General features: G+C 33.1%; 2 protein-coding genes across 3 annotated transcripts; one reads left to right on the forward strand and one right to left on the reverse strand.

Annotated features, from left to right (window-relative positions):
* Positions 1 to 4,029: 4,029 nt before the first annotated feature.
* LOC100169150 lies at positions 4,030 to 15,817 on the reverse strand. Of its 2 annotated transcripts, none has more exons than XM_008184845.2 (8): positions 15,479 to 15,817; positions 15,062 to 15,397; positions 10,609 to 11,021; positions 6,070 to 7,139; positions 5,563 to 5,845; positions 5,108 to 5,319; positions 4,601 to 5,012; positions 4,030 to 4,452 (listed from the first exon to the last, which is right to left on the reverse strand). In XM_008184845.2, the coding sequence occupies exons 2-8, from the start codon at positions 15,162 to 15,164 to the stop codon at positions 4,279 to 4,281; spliced, it is 2,667 nt and encodes an 888-aa protein (XP_008183067.1). In that variant the 5' UTR covers positions 15,165 to 15,397; positions 15,479 to 15,817; the 3' UTR covers positions 4,030 to 4,278. The 2 variants fall into 2 exon arrangements, with proteins under 2 accessions (XP_008183067.1, XP_008183066.1); XM_008184844.3 differs by having other exon boundaries at positions 15,062 to 15,400; positions 15,479 to 15,798.
* Positions 15,818 to 15,955: 138 nt separating this feature from the next.
* On the forward strand, positions 15,956 to 23,227 carry LOC100573660 (trichohyalin). The gene is made up of 5 exons (XM_003244461.4): positions 15,956 to 16,582; positions 16,863 to 17,656; positions 20,336 to 22,072; positions 22,196 to 22,303; positions 22,534 to 23,227. Exons 2-5 carry the CDS (start codon positions 16,874 to 16,876, stop codon positions 22,747 to 22,749), a joined length of 2,844 nt encoding a protein of 947 aa, XP_003244509.1. The 5' UTR covers positions 15,956 to 16,582; positions 16,863 to 16,873; the 3' UTR covers positions 22,750 to 23,227.
* Positions 23,228 to 23,500: the final 273 nt, after the last annotated feature.

Genomic DNA, 23,500 nt, shown 5'->3' on the forward strand with positions numbered 1-23,500 from the left:
AATGTTATCGATTGGAAGTAACTCGGTAAAGCACGATTGAGCATAGACCTTTTTAGCAAAACGGTTGAGCCTAGAATATTTTATGCGATATTGCCAAATTCACGTTGCCAACATTTTGTAATTTATTATTTTCACGTATTATTACCGAATCGTATTATTTGACGCGAGCCGTGAGCCGAGCCCCTCAGCTTTATCGAAAATGTTATCGATTAAAAAATTAGTTCCGGAGTACTATTCCGGACTACTATTGAGACTATTATTGACTAATAAATATTTTGATTTTATTATTTTCATAAGTCATACCTAACTATTATTATTATTATTTCATTATTAGCAAAAAGATCTATATACTGTATTATAATGTGACTACTATTGAGACTATTATTGATTTATAAATATTTTGAATAATGTGACTAGGTTTATTACATATTGATTATTGACTATGAAAATATATTTTTTTGCTATGTTATATTTTGAGTCATTATAATTATTTAAATAAATATTTTTGTATAATACAGCTTAAAATTGAAAATGGCAAAGTTGCAGAGTTTTTTATGCTCAATGGTGTTGGTTTTCTTTTGTATTTCAATTTCCTTTGATACGCCGACAATTTATGCTCAAACGTGTTACAAAAGAGGTGTTTTATGCTCAATCGTGTCTCAGCCAAGTAACTAATGGGCAATAGCTAGTGCTCTGAATTACTGTGACAGTTTATCGTTGTCCGTAGACTAAATCTAATTTTATACTGTTGGTCACTGCAACAGGGGCGTCATTTGGGGGGGGGGGGGGTGTACATTTGCACCAAATTTTTTTTTAAAACGCCTTCTTTGACCTGCCATAAATAAATATAAGTACCTAGGTACCGATATACCTAAGTGTTTTATGTTATATAGCCTATATTTTTTCAGTATTAAAAAAAAAATGTATTGTACTAATGTTTAATTTCCAAGAATGTTTGATGTGGTTTAGAGGTCCTACAATATTATAATTGATAAAATTATAACAAAACATTGTGAAGAATGGTACCCATAAAATACATTTCTGGTTTTATTAAGCTAGCTATATTATATATTTTGATTATGCAGAGGGAAAAAATGTGTTGATTAGGTTTTTACTATTTTATTATTAAGGTGTTTTATACTCATAAATGTAGGTATTTACCAAGTTCAAATACCACTGTAACACCGGTATCCACAATATAAAATAAATACATTAAAAGTACCTACACACAGTTCTTCAAAAATAGTAACAATATTGTAATATTTTCATACCAATATAAGTGACATATTAAATAAAAATCTTGTATAATTTTTATCCCCACTTGACCCCCCACCAAAAAAAAAAAAAATGTTTTCTGTGGCCTGGTAAAAATTTGAATGGCCTGCAGACATTTTAGCACCAACAAAAAAAAAGTTGAAATGACGCCCCTGCACTGTAATTGAAAATCTTGAAAAATCGGGTATGACTTAATTGGATGCAATTATATAGTAAAAAATGTAGAACATAGTTTTAAAAGTAATCAAAACAATAAGGGTTTTGATATACTGTGTACAATTTCAAACATTTTAAATGGTGAAGATAACACTATCAAGACAGAAAAAGACGTCTGATGATTTAAATTGTTTTAAATACGCACCTATCACTTCGGTAGACGTTGAGCGAAGTTTTTCTAAATATAAACATTTTTTGACAGATAGACAACGTTCTATGCACTTTGAAAATATTTCGAAAACAATGATTATTCAGTGTAATGCACATTTTAGTAAGTAAAACGAAATACATTTTACATTAAATAAAAAAATTAATAATAATTTAATTTTTCAGATTAAATCAACCATACAAGAAAAACACAATACAGCTACCTACATAAATTTGTATTTCAATTATTCATCCACTTTATTTTTATTTTAAGTTTTTAACTGTTTTAACAAATATTATTTACTATTTCATAACAGATTAAATGTTTTTGAGCATATTTTTACATTTTTTAGGAATATTTTAATATTTTTGCGCATATTTTGTATATTTTTTTAGGCATATAATGACGTTTTATCAAGCATATTTTAAAGCATATTTCAAAATTGTTTACAGCATATATTATAGTTTTTTGGGAGCATGAACATACACCCTTTAGTAATTATACATGTTTTTCTTGAATATTTTTCTATCATAGTAATGATAAATAACTATTATATATTTATCAGTAAATACGCATACCTATAAATTATAATTAATAATTTTTTTAGTAATATCACTATCCACTGATTCTATATAGTTAATATAATCTGTGGTAATAAGTTATTTTAACTTACAAATTACAATAACCTTATTTTTGCCAAAATTATGTGAAATCAATAATAATAAATATAAATTAGGAACTGTAGAACATAATATACCTAATGCATATTGTATTTTAAATTTTAATACTTGATGTGCTTAGAATAATTTTTTTAATTTACAATTGACAGACAATGGTACTTTATTAATGAAATGCCTATAAATCTGGGTATTAGTGATGATTAAAAAAAGACCAAATCATTAATCATGGATTATCTATTTATTAAACATATTATTTTTTATCCATAGTAAGTACTATAAAAAATAAGAAAAACCAAAAAAAAAGAATGTTACCTTTCATAATATTAGTAGGTATAACACTTTCAGTTATTAGTAGTTAAAAACGTAAATTTAGTTTTATACATCTTATGGCTTCAAGATACTAAGTTTTATGATGATAGTTTATTGTTTAGTTTCAACTAAACTTTATTTCAGATTTTATATATAATTATTAAGTCCATAGACATTCTTAACAAGAAATGTTGTCCAACAATGTACTAATATTGTATTGTTTATTATGATTTATACTAGACAACTAGGCTTAGTAATTTGTTATGCTATTTAAACATCTACTAATTAATGGATACTTTGAGACTTCAGACATTGTTAAATTGTATACCTAACTAATGTTTAGTAAACATTTCAATTAAATCTGTTGATTTAAGATTTATAAAAATAAAGGCAATCTGTTTTTAATTATTAGAAAATACATAGCTATCCTTAGAACACAAAAATATCCATGTGATATAATGAAATAATAGATTTAATTTAAACAAATTTTTATTAGTTAGTTTAACATTATAACCAATGATTATTTCATTGAAATTTATGTTAGATTGTATTGGTTAGGTTAGATGATAAGACGTAACAGTTGATTTGACATAACCTCTTTTGAACAATTATTAAATTATGTATTTATTTAAATATACTAATTTTCATTAGTCTTTCACTAACAAAGTATACAGTCACCATAATTATTGTGCTCTTACGAAATTGGAAAAGTGCATGAAGAGACATGTTTTCATTTACGTACAACTTATTAGTGATACAGATATTGACATCGAATACAGTTTCCGATATTATTGAAACTAAGTACAATATAAAAATAAATATATTATAATTTATATATTTGATAGGAAATTAATGTGACAATTCAATAAGATACCAAAAATTATTTAGCAAGTATAAGTAACCAAATATTAATCAATATCACTCATATTATGTACTTATATTATTTTATTTAATATAATTCTTTTTTTTTTAATGTGTAGGTATATTATAAGATAATAAGTATATTAAATATTTTATTTAGAGTGCAAAAAAAAAAACACAAATTAATTTATTTTAAATATTACGATATTAATTTATATGGAACAATATCAATATAAAAAAAAATATTTTACTGCATCACTAATATTTATACTCATTAAAACCTGTAATGAAGTATATTAATATATACATTAAGTTTTCTATTTTAATTTATAATTTTGTTAGTAATTTTTATTTATAAATATAAGTTAACCTAATTTTTGTATTGAAGGTATACTATTTTTGTATATTAATGGTTTAGAGTTTTGATTAATTTGTCTCTAAATGAATGTTAAAAAATATTATTACTTGAAATTAAAAAATGTATGATAAATAAAACTGTTATTGGAGGAAAATGTCCTGGGTAAAAAAAAAAAATACTTAAGTAGTTTTATAATTATTATTGTTAAAAAATTGTATTGTACATAATATTATATAACAGCATGTAAATATTAAAAAAAAATTACATAACTAACATTGTACAAACGAACAAGTGTAGGAGGGATTACAGAAAATACAATATATTTTCTTGATTACAGTAGTTTTTACTGCAGCCACTGTCATTTATAACTGGAAGTCAATAGTAATCAATGTTCATATTTATGTATTTAACATCACAACTGATTCGTTGTCTTAGTTTTCATTATTAACTGGTTCAAGCTCTGATTTACGCTGCCGTTCAGTCTCTGTGGCGGAATATTGCTCAATGAGCTTAGCTAGAGTCTTTTTAGCACGCATCGATTCCAGGCGGGTGTTAACACGGCTTGACCAGCATTCTTTCATTGTCAGCACTACAGTCTTTATTATCTATATGAAACAAACAACAGTTAAGAAAACAATCATTATACTAAGCCATTTATCAATATCCATTACTAGAAAAAGAGTAACTCAGCTTGGACTGCATTTTAATCAAAAATAGATGGTATAAATGTTAAGAAAACAAAACAAAACGTACCGGGTCAGCACACCACTCAGCAGCCACGCCAGGACGATTCTGTTCAGGATCAGCAGAACATACGACACGACGCATGTCTTCAAATCCAGGATCCCAGCCAACGCCACGGTCTTGGTACGGTGCTCGGTACACGTATGGGTTGTATCTGTTATCTGTGCAAGGTTGTTGTTGATTGTCATTTGGTTGTTGTGTAAATTGTCCAACGTCAGATGCGATGAGTGTTCTGGACAAGACTTCCCACATGACAAGTCCGTATGAGTACATGTCACATCTGCAATACGCCCTGAAGCACAGATATGCGGGTGAAGAAGAATCAGCAGCGGCGATAGATTCAGCAGTGGAGGAGGTCAAAGACGCCACCGTTGCCGTAGTGGACGCAGAAGCCAATGCCAATGCAATCGAGGTGGATATACTGAAAACAAAATACATGCAATTAAAATGATACGGTTTCAACTATTGAATTGATAAAATTTAGTGACACTACGGAAGGATATAACACTATCTCACCTGTCATCCAAAACCTCAGGCGCCATGTACCGCTTTGTGCCCACTCTCGTATTTTGGTTGGTACCCGCGGCTGCCGTTAATTGAATTGGGAGCGTCGCATCCTGGCTAGTGACGGCCATTCCAAAATCAGCTACACAACATGCGCCCGTCTTTGCGCATTTTACCAGCACGTTTTTACTCTTTATGTCCCGGTGCGCGATTCCTGGTTTACCCTACTCATAAAATAATAAAAATATTTAATGTACACGTAAACAGATTGAAAGATTACATCGATATCTAGATAAGATAATATTTCCCCACTGTCAGTTGCGGAGTTTAGGGGTTGTCATATGTACTCATGTGTCAGCAAAAATCAATAAACAAGGTGTAAATGGAGTGCTGTGATGTATAATTTATAACATATATTATATAACGCAGATAATTGATATTAATGAAAAAATTAGCATAAATATTACCTGTGTGGCATGGATTTGATTGTGCAGGTGATTCAACCCGCAGGCCACAGTGTACAGCACGTTTAACATTTGGTCCACCGTGAGCGGCGGCCTGTCGCGGTCGATGTCATATCCATTGCACGTAGCACCAGCGGCTACGGCGGCAGGGGTCTGCAGAAAATCGTATAATGATCCATGTTCATGATAATGGGTAATGAGTAGTAACTGCGTGTATGAGTTGCTTGAAGTCATGATGTCGGAACCAATAAAACCTAATATATTGTCGTGTCTCATCAGAACCGTGCTGTAATTTGATAAGAATCAAATAATTAATATTAACGTTATAGTCAGTGGTGTATATCAGCTAGAAATTCGTTCGTCAATACGAGTGGAAAATTATCCCGCATCGGGATAATGAACCATGTCAATGGAACAAACATACCGGTGAGTTTTTATTAATACCGGTTTGGCTGACCGAATTTCCAGCAGGACATACTCTACACATAGGAAAAATAACAGATCAAAAACCTGTAGATTTCTGTTTCCCGCTTCCACGATGGCTCGTCTTTCGATAAGAATATTTTGACGGCCACGTGCTCATGACCACCATTCCAGTAAGTGGCTCGCCAAACCTCACCATAACGGCCCTTGCCGACGAGTTGCCCGAGTTGTATCTGCTTGGCCATAGTACGTTGAACCAGCACGGGCATACCATACCCGCTGCCACTGGTATCTTCTTGGAAATCTTTTGGAAGGTTGTCGTTCCGTCGTTGGTACGGTGGCGGCAAAACGTCATCATCGACCGTAAATTCGGTCATGGCAGCCGGTGAGTACTCTATTGTGTAGGACGGTCGGTTGCTGCTACTGCCGTATGTATTTTCATCACCAGCTGTCTTCTCGTTGGTTACCACGACGCCCTTGAGTAAGTCGACCATGGTTAAAGCGGTCACGTTATGTTGTTTCCTCCTACTTCTCTTCTTCCCTTCGCAACAAGACGATGATGACACCACTGATGACAACGACGACGACATTGACGAAAGCGACAAATGTCGGGGTCTCTTTTTATCACTGTCATCACTATTACCATCGTCATCGTGGCGAGTACTCCGATTTCGCCGTTTGCTCCTTCTACTGCTTCTATTTCGCCGTTTCCTCTTCTTCAACGTGAATGTGGCCACGATAACGACGACGATCAGTAACGCCGCCACAGAGATGGATGACCATCGCCACCAAGCCACAGCCGCGAGCAGAGAACCTTTGTCGTCTATCACTGAAAAGCTGCCGCCCGATAATGATGGAAACGGGCCGTCGTTGCAGCGATCACGGCCGTTGCAACATTCGATTGTATAACTAGGTGGTTGTGGCTGGCCGGCGGACGCGGATGAATAAGTATGCGACGACGTCCAAACCATGGACCGAGGTTGCTTTGAGCTATCATTGTTATTTGTCGTCGAATCATTACTAATAGCACCCATGCAAGGATGCAGTTCTGCTTTGGTTCGGGTTGAATGTCGGTGGCCACCACCATGTCCACCACCCATACAGCCACGACTTATGCGCACGACGCCACCGTTTTCGCGTACTTTTGCTTTCCAGCACTATATAGAACGATAATGGGAAAAATAATAGTGATCAAATTTTAATTACAACAATAAATAGAAGGTAACGCTCTGCTGTACAGTAGGTTACAAGTCAATCACTGTAATGAATGGTTTGAATTCAATGATATTTTACCTATACGAAAAACGATTTTGAGCGTAGTCAGCCTATATTTAGGTAAATTATTATTATTAATACCGCAGGTTGAATTAAAATTATTTACATATTATCAATATATTTGTATATAATAATATACTTTAGAAGTTGCAAGTACCTACTCATGAATAATATTTTTAAAATCAAAGAAAATTACTAAAACCGTTATTCTTGTTAATTAAATATGTATTTTATTGTTAAAATTTGAACTTAAAATAACTATAAAAAAAATTGTATTTTTGTAAATTTTGGGTCACTGAATGAACTGTGGAACTTGGTTTTAAATTACTTAGCTATAAAAATTAGCTCAACATTTTAATTTGATAAATTTTGCCAAACTTTGAACTTCTTATAAAAAAAATGTTGCCTATGTATTTTTAATATTTTTAAACTGATATTATAACAATGTGAGAGGAGCCTTGTATTACATTTTCAAGAATTTTGACTTGCTTTATGAATACAATTTAATGAACATATAGGTATGGGAAAAAAACAAAAAATTGAAAATGTCAAATCTGTAAACAGCTCTAACGTATCAAAATATTTTGAATCTTTAACAATTATAAAAACATTTGGTGTACATTTCAAATACCTACGGTTATTCGTTATCAATTACCTACAACAAAATCAGAAAATCGTTCCATGACTATGAGACATCGAGCAAATATCTAATGTTGTTAAAAATTTTAACTTCAAACGCTCATAAAAAAATTGACTTTCCCGTGTATATTTTTTGTAAATACTAGACTGGGGCAAATGACCCCCCCCCCTCCCCAAATGTCGCCACTGAGTGGGTGTCACTTTGCTTTACAGTAGGTTACAAATGGGTCTGGGGTCACTGTAATGGATGGTGTTCAATTTGAACTCAATGATATAATATCATTGTATACGAAAAATGCCAGTCAGCCTATAATATATTACGAAGTATATTTGATGATATTATTGAGAATAAAGTAATTTATTTACTTATTCACGTGTAAGCTATTTTTAAATGTTCAATCCATAGCTATAAAAGACAAACATTTTATAAATTTGATAAATAGTGACTATTAATTACTTTCAATATTTTTTAACTGTCATTGTAACAATATATTAAGAGCCTTCTTACGCTTTTTAACCCAACAAATAAAATTTTATTAACATTTATAGGAAAAAAAACTAAAAAATTGAAAATCGAAAATGTTTGTAAGCAGCTCGAAAACAGTCAAAATATTTTGAAAGTTTTATCAAGTATAGGAATTGATAAAATAATCATATGATATAAATTTCAAGTGTCTACGGTTATCCGTTTTTGAATTACGACAAAATAAGAAAATCGGTACTTGAGAAATCGAATGAATATCCAATGTTGTAAAATGTTGAACTTCTAACGCTAGTAAAAATTTAATTTGACTTTCTTAGACATTATTTTTGATAAATGTAAATAACTTTATAAGGCATTTCGTATTAAATTTTCAAATCTTAGATTTAAAAAAATATTTTTTAATTTCAAAATTTCAAAATAATTTGCAAATTTTCGTCATTTTTACGTATTTTGTCAATATTCGAACTTTAAATGCTGATAAAAAAAAAAATGGTGCCTAATAGTATGTACCTATTTTAAATATTTTTCATATATTGTAATAATATATCAGAAGGGCCATCTTCGTAATTTTCACCAATTACCAATTAAAAAAATATTTTCATGTATTATCCGAAATTCGATTCTTAGAACAATTTATGACGTTTTTGAAATTGTTCGATACAAATCTTAAGTTTTACTATGTTCTACTTTCTTTAATTATCATAATAAATTAGGCACTATATGGTATGATTAAATTAGCACTGTAATTATACTTGGTCACTTAGTGCGCAGATTATAAAAACTGCCATTCTAAAGTACCATTTGTGTTCATTTTCTAATTAAGGTTATAACCTTATAACAACATTATTTCCGTAATAAAAAGGTATTTATAAGTTATTATTAAGTCACCAACTTCTTAGTTCATCCTTTGATCTGATAAAAAATTTAAAACGGTTCTTCTAGATTCATTTCCTGATGTTCAGAGGCGTACTCAGGAATTTTGGATGGAGTCGGTTAGAAATTTTTTCAAACAAAATATTTGTTAAATTTAGCTCTATAAATTTAGTTTAGCACCCACGCTAATTTTTAAATTTTTTTTTCGGACACCTATTTATTATATACAACCAGTTAAGAACGATGGTGCAAAAATAAATTGCCAGAAATCATTAGTTTTTATGGTATAGTCTTACTAAGTTTCGGTGTTTTGTGCTAACAAATTTTCAATTTTTTTTTTGAAACCTATGTAAAACAACGTTTTAAAAATTATGGTGCAAAAAAATTCTGACACTCACCTATGTTGGTTTTTCATAATAAATTGAGGAATGTTTTCAATTTTAATTGTCCGAGTGAGCACAGGGTTTCAGTGACCATGCAGGGTTTATGAACAATTCAAAAATTTTAATTAGCTATAAGCTTTGAAATTAGTCTGGCCGTCAAATTCTGACTTCCTCATCGTTTTCAGCGTGCTTGACTGAGCTATGACTTAATGCATAGGTACATTAAAACAGAATAATTCCAAACACTCGGTAAAATATTGGGTTGTACGAATGCGCGGTAAAACACCGAAAATCGTGAACTTTGTAAGGCTATAACTTAAAAACTAATGATTTTCGGCAATTCATTTTTGCAACACTGTTCTTATTAACTCGTACTAATATATAGGTTTCGAAAAAATTGAAAAATTAGCGTGGGTGTTAGGCTAGATTTGTTCCCAATAAATTATTATAATTATGTTTTTTTTTTTGTTTTAAAACAACATTTTTTATAACGATCTTTAACAATACATTTCAGAGGTGTACTGATAAGTATTAAATATTAATGAATAAATATTTTAGTAAATATATCCCAGTGGAGAGGTCCCGGAAATTATATGTAAGTACATATATTATATTCGTTAAGTGTCCATAGGGGGGGGGGGGGGGGGGTTTGAACTCCCTAAGCTCTTCCCTGAGCACGCCCACGCTGATGTTGTAAAATTGTAATATAATTATTATAACTAGATATTTCAAATTTAGTAAAGAATCGGTCACAATAAAGGTCCTGTTGAGAAAAAACAGCGGACTCTGTGGTGGAGGCTGCGTTATTGTACCTGTATCGACAACGCAATAAGAGCCTTTGAATCACTATGCCACTTAACAGACGGCTTTAGGCAGGCATATGCTGAGTTATGTCGGCCTGAGGGGCAGATGGGTTGGAAGACAGTTTGGTACATACTATATCAATAACATCATAATAAATTAAATACTTACGCGCACGGCCCCTGAACACAAGTTTATTTCTTCGTCTACCTTATCCAAGTTACCGTTGTCTTGCGTCATTGGTTGGCCTCCGTCGGACAAACAGTACGACTGTTCGTTTAAGTGAGCGTTTCGCTCGTCCCACTGCGCAGGCAACTCACCCGAACATGACATGCAAGTCAGCAAATCAGTCAGATTCTCTTGGTCGATGTCATTGTCGTCGTCACCACCGCCCGTCATGGACAGTAGCGAATCACCACTATCTTTTTCGCTATCGTCCTCCTCGTCGGCGTTGCCACCGAGGCTTTCAAGTCTTTCCTGTTCGCCCATCTCCATTGAGTGGTACAGATCCTTAGCTGACATATGCCCTCCAAGTTTTTTCTGCTGTCCGGCAGGCCCTTGTTCAGCGGTCACCACCGGTTCGCCTGTATTACAAGACAAAACGTCAGATAAACATCACCAAGACATCCATAAACAGGAATCGAAAGCTAATAAATGCAAGCACGGTCCATTAACGTAAATGTACACCAACAATTATAAGTTTATTTTTTAAAGTTTTTAAGTAATTCTGTCCATGACAACTTGTATGAATGCTAAAAAACATGACTAACTTTTAAGTATAAAAATATTATGAGAACAAAAATAAATTAATAATATTATATCAAAGTTCTAACCATCAATTTTATGTTGTATAAGCATTAGGTAAGTAATAAATGTTACCATCACTTTAATTTTGGAATCTAAGTAGAACACTATAAGCCATACTATTGGTATAACAATTACACATTTTTATGATTTTTACCATTTAATGATAACTTTGAAAAGTTAAAAAGCTTAACAAATAAATACTTTGTAGATTATCTAGTTCTTTAGGTAAAAAAACAAAAATGTTTACCAAACTTCATGCCTAACTCAAAAATAGAGTTAAACAGAGTTGTTACAAGATATTATGGAAATTATAAAAATAAATAATTTTAACAGTTTATAAAAAAAATTGAGTACTTAACTTTATCAGATATAGAATAACATTTGATCATGGAAAAATATATTTTTTTAATAACTTTATAATATGTATGAGTTAAAATTGAATATTATATACACGACTGTAGTTTATTGTTTATTGTAAGAAATACATAATTTAGGAATAAACAATTGGTACAATTATTATTTATACGATGGGGTAAAATGGTTGGAAATCCATAGATACTAGGTTTGTTACTGATAATTTTAGTTATTTAATTTACTAGTAAAAATACAAGTACCTATCCATGGATCCAAATCCGTTTTAGCGCCATCATATAAAATATGTACTAAATGATAATATTCCAAGTACTAACGTAATAATGTCTGTGATGTGACGAGTAAGGATTAAGTTAATTACCAACCAACAAAAGTAAATAAATTAGGTTAAAGAGTTATGTTTGGCCAGCTTGTTAAGTTCAAGATGAATATATATTTTTAGAAATAAATATCAATACTGAAATACATTTAGGCCATTATCCTTAGTAGAAAATTAATTATTTTAGATTTTAATGCCAATACCTTTAATAAGTGCAAATAAATACTAAATTTCTAGAATATAAACATATAATAATATGTAATATGTAGGTAAAATTGAAAAATATTAAAATTATGATTTTTCTAGGTGACAATAAATATTTTATTAGATATTAGTATTTTTGAAGTAGGTAATATAAGAAAAATAAGATGAAAACATAATCTTTATAGTTATAATAATCAAAAATATGCCTAATTAACAGTTATAAATTGGATTTATTCATTTGTAAAAAGTACTTGTAAAACATCACTGTATTAGAGGCAATAATATCAATTATAGATTAAGTAGCAGAGTTGCTACAGAATTTAGATTTCAAAATTCCCTGATTTTCCAGTCATATTCCAGAACATTTTCTATAAGATACTAAATGTATATATATTTTTTTTTATAACACCTATAGTTGAGATAATATTAAATATAAATTTGTTACCTTTATTTTATAAATAATCGATAGTACAAGTTATTCATTAGCGGCCATCACTATTTTTGAGAAACATTGGTTAAATAATATGTTATCACAGAAGAATATCAAAGACATTAAATATTTATATTTTAAATATTAGGTAATAAAGATAGGTCTTTATTATCTATAATATTTTATTAACTATACAGATTAAACATACCTATTATGTTATGAAATAGCGTAATATTGATTTAAGTTTTAGTTCCTAATGATTTAATTATCTATCAGACATGATATAAAAATAATTTTTGTATGAATATATATAACACTAAATAATGAATTAAGTTTGGAATACATAGTTATATTATATATATCGGCAACCATGATTTAATATTATAAATATTTTTCCATATTTTTTCCTTATTTCCCTGAATTTCACGGACAAATAAAAAATTCCCTGATAATTACAGGTTTTCCCGGTAGCGTAGCAACCCTGAGTAGGTATTAAATATATTATGCTAACTGAAGTAGGTAGTATCTATATAAATCAGAATTTACACTATATACAAAATAGAAATATGATTATCACAGTGTTTGAAAGGAACGCGTTCCTTTTATAGGAACGAAGCTTGGAACGGGTTCTTTTTAAAATATAGGAACAAAGAACACGAAAGAGTTCATATTTTTAAGGGACCTGGACAAAAATTTCTGTTTTTCAAATTATGAAAAAAAAAAAATGTAAGTATTAAATGCATGTTATTTTTAATAATATTATTTTCTAGAATATATTATAGAATCTGGTAGTGGCAAAGCGCCATAGGAGACAAAGAAACAACGTCTCCCCTCTTAGAAATTAGAACACGGGACAAATAAATAATTATTTTGTTAAAATCGGTTTTTTGTTATACATAGTGTTGTACAGTTATAGAATTCTTAAAATAGATTAGAAGCACGCGATCACAGGTCGTTCCAAATATGGTATTATATCTAAATATAATAAACGTTGCGACACAACATCTCGCAAATATAGACGCGTGAGTACAGGGGGAATGCTAATGTGAGTGGGGTTTACTATGTACGCTATGAGACACGTCTCGCTGTTCGTAATTACCTCAGTTCTCAATATTTATTATCAACATTGCTGTCGCATTGACACGCTATCGTGATAGGTATGTTGAACGTGTTTCTTAATATTTATTGTTTTATATTGTAATTTGTCCTCACAGGCCATGGGCTGATGATTTAATTAATGCCATTTTTAACAATGGAATTATTAACTACTCAAATGAAAAAAAATGTGTACACTTGGATATGTTACTATGTTAAATTATCATTTTAAGGAAGTTGTAACATTTTTAATTTTTTTATTATAATATTTTAGTCTGTTTTTAGTTTTTGAACATTTATTTCTTACCATATAGATAAAATAAAAATGGAGGGGGGAGTCTAGGCATATAAGTGCCATTTTTTTTTCAGTGACTCTTTAACCAAAAGCCTCACGCCAACGCAATTAACTACACTATCAGAAAAGGTAATGAATATAAAAATTAATCGATTATTTCTGGTATAAAGTTGTCAGCATAAAACACCATTGACAACCGCTCAGATCGTAAAAAAAATTTAAAAGATTGACAACACGTGTCTTTTTCAACAGGAACAAGGAACGGGATCTTTTTGAATGGGAAATTTCCCAACACTGGATTATAAATGTCTTTCCAGTAAATGAACATAATGTATTAGGTACTTGGATTACTGATAAACGTTTGTCTAATTATATAACTCTAATTTCTCAGATAAACTATGATTAATTAATTAAAATTAAAAATTGAATTAGTTATAGAAGTAGAACATAGGTAATACATTATTTTGAAATTATTATGTGTTATCAAATTAAGTTGATACAATATTATGATAAGATTAAAATTTAAGACTGTTTCTTACCTATAACACAAACCATATTATAATTCAGAACATAATAAATGTAGTTTTTATTTTCTTTGAGGAAAAGTGAATACTCTAGATTTTTCCAGGGCTTAGTTTTTTTTTTTTGGGGGGGGGGGGGGGGTGAAGGGCAAAAGTATAAAAATACAAAATGTTGCTACAAAATTAGCTAAACACAGTGTAAAACAAAGGGAAACTATGGCGATTGGGAGGAAAATGCCCCTTTTGCCACTCCCCCCTGGATCTGCCACTGGTTGTAGAGTTTATTAATGACTGAATTTGATAGGTAAACCAGTATTTTATGATAACATGATTTTTATGAAATTTGTTCAGAGTAGGCAATACTCAAGTCAACATACAGTAAAATATAAATAAATATACCTAAGTAGTATAACACATTTTACTCCTTTAATGGCATTAAGTTTATTTAAGGACTCGGAAAAGACCTAAATAAATCAATGATTTGAGTGTAAAATAAACCATAGGTACATTTTACTTAAAAAAAAAGCAAAATAATTAACATCTGTGCACCAATTTCCAAAAAAAAAATATAAATATATTACTTGGTAATACAGATGCAGCTGCAGTGGTGACTAGCAGCATCAGCACTAACGTAACAGTCATTGCGACCATTTCCTTGCGGAATAACTTTACTATAGCAGTCATTGTTGTGTGTATCCCTTGCAGTTTCTGTCAACAGCCTTTAATGCAGTAGCAGTGGCTTTGGTTGTACCGTCATACTGGTCATAATAAACATTGCGGTTGTCGATGTTTGCGTTAGCATTCAGCACTTGTAACGGCACAGTAGCATTTAGTCGTCAGTTCCATCAGTCATCGACAATGTGTAAGCAGTCGCCCACGAGATAGGGAGCCAAATGCGAGAGCCATCTCCGTACTAACTGCTATATTATAAAACATGATGTAACAAAATTATATTACAATAATGCACTTACAGAACACCACAATGATTCGTTACGCACTTTTCGTGTCGGGTGAGATACGAATATTGTCCAAACCATCCACCAACGCTGTCGTGTAGTCGTCGTTTTTGTCACGATCCGTGTACAGGGAGCAAGCATTCAACGCTTAGCGTCGAGGAGTGTACTGGCTGTACTGAATGGTGAATACTGTACATGCGCGTGTGCGAGTGATAATCGTGTATAATATACTGTATAATTATTAAGGTAATTATTATTATTATTATTATTATTATGCTGCCGTCGCAATACTTGCACGCACGAAAGGTTAATATTGTCACAAGCGACGCAAAGTATTATTTGTTCTATGGTCACAACGCGTCGGCGGCACGGCACACTACGACTATGGTGGGGCGGGCTGTGGCGGGCGCCGTCGTGGAATGCGGCGGCGGCTACGCAGTGGAGGTAGTAGACGATCGGAGTTGTCGCAGCGTTCCTCACCCACACAAAGCTGCTAACCAGACGTGTCCGTCCGTGACCGTGTTTCGGTCGGTGCGGCGACGCGTGGTCACGCAGGCGCGCTCGTGGGGGTAGTACGGACGTTCGCCACTATCTCACGAGCTATCAGATAGGCCGACAACGACAACAGCGCCGTCGCCGACACCACCACGATTTCGTCGACCGCGACCACCACTACCGAGTACCGGCAGTGTCCACGTCACCATCGCGGCAACGCACCGACGGTGACGACGGTTCGAATCCTGCGGCGTACATCCAGCGACCGGCCGCCACTACCGGTACGACGCACGCCGTACATTCCATACGCACTCTGGAAGTCGCCGTGTTCTGTACGCGCTTACAGCCCATAGGCAGGTCTGATGACAATGTTGTATCGTCGTATGGTTCGACCGAGCGGTAGTGTCGCGGCGCGTTGTTGATCGTCGTCGTTTCACATTTCCACGGCCGGCACGTCGACCGGTACATCACAGCACCACCTTTTACCGCGGGACACCGTCAGAAATTGATCGCGTCGAGTTTTGGGGCGGCGGCAGTAGCAGCAGCAGTTATTCACCTGCCTACCTGTACAATAATATTATCACGGCGGACACTGCAGCAGACGGCGCATAAATCATAAGGTTGTCATCGTCGGGGCTACGGCCATCACTGGTGAGCACACGATATTATTGTATTATATTATATGATATTTCTATATTGTTACCTGCTTAAGACCAACTAATACCATAATACCTACCTATCAATATTACAATCGTCATCATGATCCTGACGGCCACTGCCACTCGCATTTCGAGGGTCGGCCGTGGTAACGACAGTAGCGAACTAGTGACTACTGCGATAACCCGTCACCATATATAATGATATTGTACGCACAGATTTAGAATTCATTATAGTAATAAATTTATTTTTTGTTTTATTTGCACCATACCAGTTAGGCACAATATGGACAATTTCGTCGAGACTGCGGCGGCTGCCACTGAAGCAGCAGGCGTGCGGGCAGTGGCCCTGGCACTGCTTGTCACAGTGGCGTTCAGCTGCGCATTTTTTTACATGATGCGTTGGGCAGCGTCGGCGTCGTCCGCCGAACGGCGGCGGAGGTCAACGCGTCACCAGCGCGGAAATGATGGCGACGGTTTCACACCAGCATCCAAGCAAAAAAAGTCAACGTCGGCCGCGGTTCAACCAAAGAAGAAAAACAACAGCAACAAAAATGTCGCTATCCGTCTGCAGGCGTCCGCTAGCACCAACACCACTGCGGCTGCGGCTGCTACCGGCCAGATCGGTTGGAACGGTTCCGGCAATACAGCGAACAGTAAGAGCGGCGATAAGAAGAAGAAAAAGGACGACGGTGACGTTTGCGCCACTGACAATACGACGACTACGTCCGCCGGTCATCGCGGTGCCAACAAGGCGTCAGAAACTGCGGCGGTGGTCGTTGGCAATGGTCATACGGCCGTTGCAGACCGTTCCAACGAGCGAAACCGCCGTGCTCGGCGCCAACGGCAGCAACAGGAGCAGTCCCGTAGTGGCGGTGAGAGTTCGACCAACAGTGGCGATTACAACGTGGCGCCAGGGACAGCAGCCGCCACTGAAAACGACGACCATCGTCGACGCTCGTCGTCCTGGTCGTCGCACAGCCTGCACGCCGACGAGGAAAACCTGGTCGTAGACGACTCTGTAGCCACGTACAACGATGACGAGGATCAAGGCGAATGGATCACAATGGTAACGTATATTCTATAGGCATTAATTTAATTTTCATAAGTACATATTATAAACAATACAATATTATATTATTATCTACGTTTGGGACCGTATGTACAATCTAGGTAGGTACTGTTTCAGTAGTTCGTTGAGATCAGTTTTTACGATGTTGTGTTACTCTTATTGTGTATATTATACGACATGTGTCATAGTCGAATCACTGATTAGTCAGTCGTCTACCTACAATCAATGTCGTAAAATACGGCAGTACGTGACTGATTAGAGTCATTACTGTAAGTAGGTACCTAATAATATATACACTGTCTACGGGTACAGAAATGTTCTACGACATTATTTTAATGATATGACGTGTCCTGTTTGGTTTAAAACAAGTTCTTATTTTGTACACAATAGCGTGTAGACAGATATAAATTCGAGTATAAATTAATACCAACGGATTTGTTTGTAATGAGTAAATTTTGATTTTATTTTTAACCCAACTTTAATATATATTACGTTGTACATTTTTGTACGTTCCTTATTTTTGTTAGGAAATAATACCTTTTGATAATTTTTTTTTCTATCAATTCGGGTTTTATTTGCATATTTAACTAACATTTTTGTTGTTTCTGTTTTGACGTTTTTCATTTTGCTTGCGGCGCGTCATTAAATCATACGGGTGATAGGGGTATTACAATATTTTATGCTATGATTCTTTTTAATCAATCATTAATCAGGAGTTCCAGACACAATAATTTTTGACCCGATTTTTGATAATACTTACGAATTTTTTATTTAAATAATATATTTTAATAGATTTGAACTATCATAGAATTAAGAATTATTTTTATTTTTATAATTCAAGGAAATTATTGATATTTGGTGTACACTGGATATAACTTTTATTGAAAATGTAGACATTGGGTATTTATTTAGGTCGTAAAACATTTTCGTAAATACGAATTCCTCCGTTTCTGTATAAGCAGTTGATAATTTGATTTTAATATCGGCTTTATACATTCTTCTTCATAATTAGGTTAATATTCAATTAATTGATACATTCTCAACGTTTTTTTTATGTTTATATAAAGGATACAATTTTTTCATGAGCTTCAGTCCTTCAAATATTTTTGATTCTACCTACAATTTTTTTTATTCGAAGAATTATTTATGTAAATACCTAGATTTGAATTATTTATTTTTATAAATCAAGAAAATAATTGCTATTTGATGGCCACTTGGTATAATTTTTTTGCCATTGTATTTTTAGATATTTGGTATTTTACAAAAAGATCGTAAAATATTTTAGTGCATATTGAATACGAATTCCCTAATTTGCTGCGTAAAGTGCTGATATAATATGATTTGATTTTCGACCAAATGTTTATACATACCTATTTACCAACCATTATATTAATATTTAATTAATTGATTCAAATTTAACGCTTTTTTTCTCGTTATTTTTACGAGAATACAATTTATTATACTGGTGATATGGGTGTTAAATGTTAATAATACATTTAAATAGCTCATTCAATCATATTTCTGCTGAAAAGAAATTTGATTAGTATAATTTATTTTTGTATTGAAGAAATAATGTTCAAATTAATTTAATTATTATTTTATATAACTGGTGGATATTTTATTATATTGTTTGTAGAAATTGGGTTTTTGGAGACACATTTTTTATAAATCATTGTTCATTGTTATTTTAGTCCACCCAAAAATAAATATATTGGTATGAGCAATACATCTCAAAATACATTACAATAAAAAAAAAATGTTAAATAAAATAGAATAATAATTCTGATAAAAATAATAATATCATGAACTTCGAATTTTTCTTTTTTAATAACTTTTCATCAATTATGAATAGAAGGAATCGGAATGGTTTAACTCTAGTGCGATGAAATATATAAATTAACTTTTTTTTTAAACTTTATGTATGTACTATATAGTGTACAAATAAATTGATTTATTTTGATACATTTATCTAGGTCATTCCCTAATTATAAATTAAAAAATGTATATTTTTAATATAAAATATGTATTGGCTTTTTAATTTAAATACAATATTCATTGATCAGGAGGTTTTTTTACTAAATAATTCTCCTGGATTATTTAAAATATGAATTAAATTAGGTATTAGATTTATAATTTTTAGAAAATGTTTGATTTGTTGAATTGCATATATACATAAAATCGCATTGTATTACAACTTAAAATCTTATGAAAACGTTATACAAATTATTATAAGTCAAATTTCCTATACATATTTAAAAACTTAGATTTTTTCAAATGGTTTTTTCAAGGATTACTTAATATACAATTTGAAAAACCACAAACATTGGTTAAAAATAATTTTTTTTTAATTGTCTTTAAGTGCAATTACTAAGCTATTATTCATCATTGCTTTTAATTATGATATAATAGCATTGAACTATTCTGTTCTTCTTAAATCTATCATGTCAATTTTATTTTTTGTCCTCATTCTATTTAATTAACTATTCATATTATATTTAATAAGTATTACTAATAGTAGTATTAGTGTAGCACGAATCGTGACAACGAATGTAATTTTGCTGCTCACAATGGTAACAGCTGAAATATGAAAATATATTTAAATTATAAAATTAAATATTGATACTTTAATAAGTTAAAATATTTACTGTAAAAAATAATTTTTGTTGTTTATTATAGACTAGCGGCAGCAGTGGTGCCAATTCTGTCACTGTTGTTAACAATAGTAGCAGTGATTCAAATAAGAAAAAACAGAATCAACGGCGGGAGGATAACATAGTTATATCCGTTTCAACTAAACTTGAACGTCGACGGCTTCAACATGAGAAAGAGCAGCGACATGAAAAACAAGAAGAAATTCAGCGACAAGAGAAGCAACAGCGGCAAGAGAAGCAACAAAATCAAGAAAAGGAGCATCAACCAGAAAAACAACCGCAAAAAGAGAAACCCCAACAACGGCGTGACAAGCAGCTGCCACAACAGCAACCGCCACAACGGCGGCGTGATAAGCCATCACAGTTGCAATCTGCAATCCCTGCATCTTCTATCAACGACATTGCCGCTGCGACAACTGCATCAGCAAAGGCAGCGGTTGCGACAGATAAACAACCGCAGAGCCGCCGAGATAATGATTTCAAGGCTGAGATTGACGGAGCAGAAAAACGGTTGCGTGCAGAGTACGACGCTTTGGTGAAAATTTTGCGAGCCGAACATGACAAAGAGTCTAAGGTTTTGCGCGCAGAACATGAAACTACAACCAAACGTCTGCGTGTGGAAAACGAAAATTTACGAGCCAAAAATAATTCAGTAGCTGAGCGTTTGCGTACCGCAGAACGCGAAACAGCGATGACAAAACGACTGCGAGTGGAGCACGATGCAGCGGTGAAAGCGTTGACTGCGGAACGTGACGTCCAGCTGGCAGCATTGCAGGCCAAACATGATACTATGATGAATGCATTGCGCAAGGAACTCGAGAACTTGCAGCAGGCTGCGTCTCAGAGTTCGCAAGTGACTCATAAGACTGTTGTGGAAGCGACACACATTGATGATGTGACGGCAATTCAAGATTCTGGCAAGGACAACGAGAATCTAAAGTGCTCAGACAACGAGGCCAACGTGTTACGGGATCTCTGTGAGAAAAACGATAAACTTTGCAAGAAGCAGGAGGCAGAGATTCAGGTGCTACGTGAAGAAAATGAGAATCTTCGCAAAGATCACGAGGCTGTAATTCGAGGTCTACGCGAGGAAAACGAGAACCTGCGCATAAAACATGAGACTTCAATGAAGAATCTCTGGACTGAGCATGAAACAGTTATTGAAGGTGTGCGTGCAGAAAATGAAACTGTTCAGCGATCCGCCATGCAAAGTCTACGAGCGGATCACGAGGCAAGGGTTGGAGCTTTACAAACTGAGCACGAAACTTTGGTCCGAAAATTACGCAATGAAAATGATGGACTGCGCAAACGACAAGAAACTACTATGCAAAGTATGCGTGAGCTCAAAGATCATATGCGTACTGAGCACCAAAATGAAGTCCGTAGTTTGCGTATAAAAAATGAGAATATGGTCAAAGAACATGAAATCGCAATCCTTGGTCTAAATGAGGAAAAAAAACTTCTACATACTAAATACGAGACAGCGGTTCAAGAATTGCAAGAGAAAAATGAGGTTTTGCTTAAGCAAAATGAAGATCTACGTGCAGAGCTCGAAACCACGATAAAAAATGTACGAGCTGAGCACGAGACCGCTATGAAGGTGTTACGGGATGAGTACGAGGCTGCGGCGGAAATAGCAAGTCGTCTCACTCAGCATGATGCAGCAGTGATTGAGGAATTGCGTGAGCAACATCGAACCGAAGTCGAGAGGCTCAAGTTTCTGCTTTCTGAGGAGGAGCAATGCCGTATCGCTAAAGCAGCGGTAAGTACCTATTATAATATCTGAGTATGAGTGTACTACACAGTACTATGATATTTAAATATAATATATATTACATTTTGTAATATTTCAAATAAATAACCTTAAATTTTCCTGTTTTATCAGAGCCCGCAAACATCAAACAGTCACGGCGATAACATAGAAAATTCAGATACTCAAAGCAATATTCTAGAATCCAAACTAATATATTACAAGCGGATCATTACTGATACGGTATGTTTTTACAGTATACACTATACTTTGGGATACATTAAAAATATTAGATTTTATAAATTACATGTTACAATGTCTGTAATGGTGAGGATTGCATAATACATAGTACTTAATCAAAGTTCAATACAATACCATTAGATTCTAAATGAATCTCTTATAATCAATAGAAGATCTTCTTGTTCTTCTTCTCATCATTTGCACTCATAATAACATTTCTTAAACTTGTATAGGAACGAATGCTGACCCGGTTGCATAGGCATGTGGAATGCGAAAATTCAAGGTGGTCATCTTATGCGGAAAACCTGCAGCAACAGTTAGACGGAGCACTAAATAAGTTGAATGCCCGCAATCTACAAAGGAATAGACAAAAGAGTCAAGACAACAGTGAAAATGAAAACAAGGACTCCGGGGATAAAAGTGAAGTTGAGGTAGTGACAGCGAAATGATTATATTATATGCTACAACAAAAGCGAAAGCGATTAAATATTAATTATTTTTGATTTTATCGCCCTCAACTGAATTTCAGACTGGGACAGTGTTAAATAATAATAATTGTAAAAAAGACAATAAACCACGCTCATGCGTAGGTCGCATATATCATAACTATTAAAAAAAAATTGTAAATGATAATAAAATAGTAATTATTTAATTTAAATAAATTATTATACAATAATATTATTTACCATACATAATATTGTGTCTAATAAACTGCTATTTCAATAATGTACATAAAATTTTTTTTTTTCTTAATTTGCTAGCCACTACCACTTTGTGAGTCAACGTATTTATCCTCCGTTTTTCACTAGTGGTAGTAGTTATTGCCTATTATCTATAAATGTGTTTGTTTTTTTTTTTTTTTTTTACTTATTTTTTTATTATTATATAATTTATTGTATTAGGTACAAGACACAACTTCCAAATCAATTGTTGTGTATTACGGCCACTCTCATCAGGTTATTTTCGCGTGTGTACCTGTTAATATTATTACATTAACTGCTATATCATTATTATGTACATGTAGTAACAATATGTTTATCATCATCGCCTATGAATTACTTACAAACGTTGTGCGGTCATTTTATATCCATGTATCATTCACTCACTTAACTATTTACTTATTAGTATTATTTATTTTCAGTAACAATATGTATTCTTGTTTACTTATTAGTTATTATTTGTATTATTTTAATGTATACC

The sequence above is a fragment of the Acyrthosiphon pisum genome, chromosome X (genome assembly GCF_005508785.2).
Source record: "Acyrthosiphon pisum isolate AL4f chromosome X, pea_aphid_22Mar2018_4r6ur, whole genome shotgun sequence".
Lineage (NCBI taxonomy): Eukaryota > Metazoa > Arthropoda > Insecta > Hemiptera > Aphididae > Acyrthosiphon > Acyrthosiphon pisum.

Coding starts and splice junctions, on each gene's coding strand:
- LOC100169150 (XM_008184845.2), bottom strand. CDS start 15,164: ATGACTGCTATAGTAAAGTTATTCCGCAAGGAAATGGTCGCAATGACT. Junction 11,022..15,061: donor AGCTGCATCTGTATTACCAA/GTAATATATTTA, acceptor CTTGTAATACAG/GCGAACCGGTGGTGACCGCT. Junction 5,320..5,562: donor ATCAAATCCATGCCACACAG/GTAATATTTATG, acceptor TTTTATGAGTAG/GGTAAACCAGGAATCGCGCA.
- LOC100573660 (XM_003244461.4), top strand. CDS start 16,874: ATGGACAATTTCGTCGAGACTGCGGCGGCTGCCACTGAAGCAGCAGGC. Junction 22,073..22,195: donor GCCGTATCGCTAAAGCAGCG/GTAAGTACCTAT, acceptor CTGTTTTATCAG/AGCCCGCAAACATCAAACAG. Junction 22,304..22,533: donor AGCGGATCATTACTGATACG/GTATGTTTTTAC, acceptor AAACTTGTATAG/GAACGAATGCTGACCCGGTT.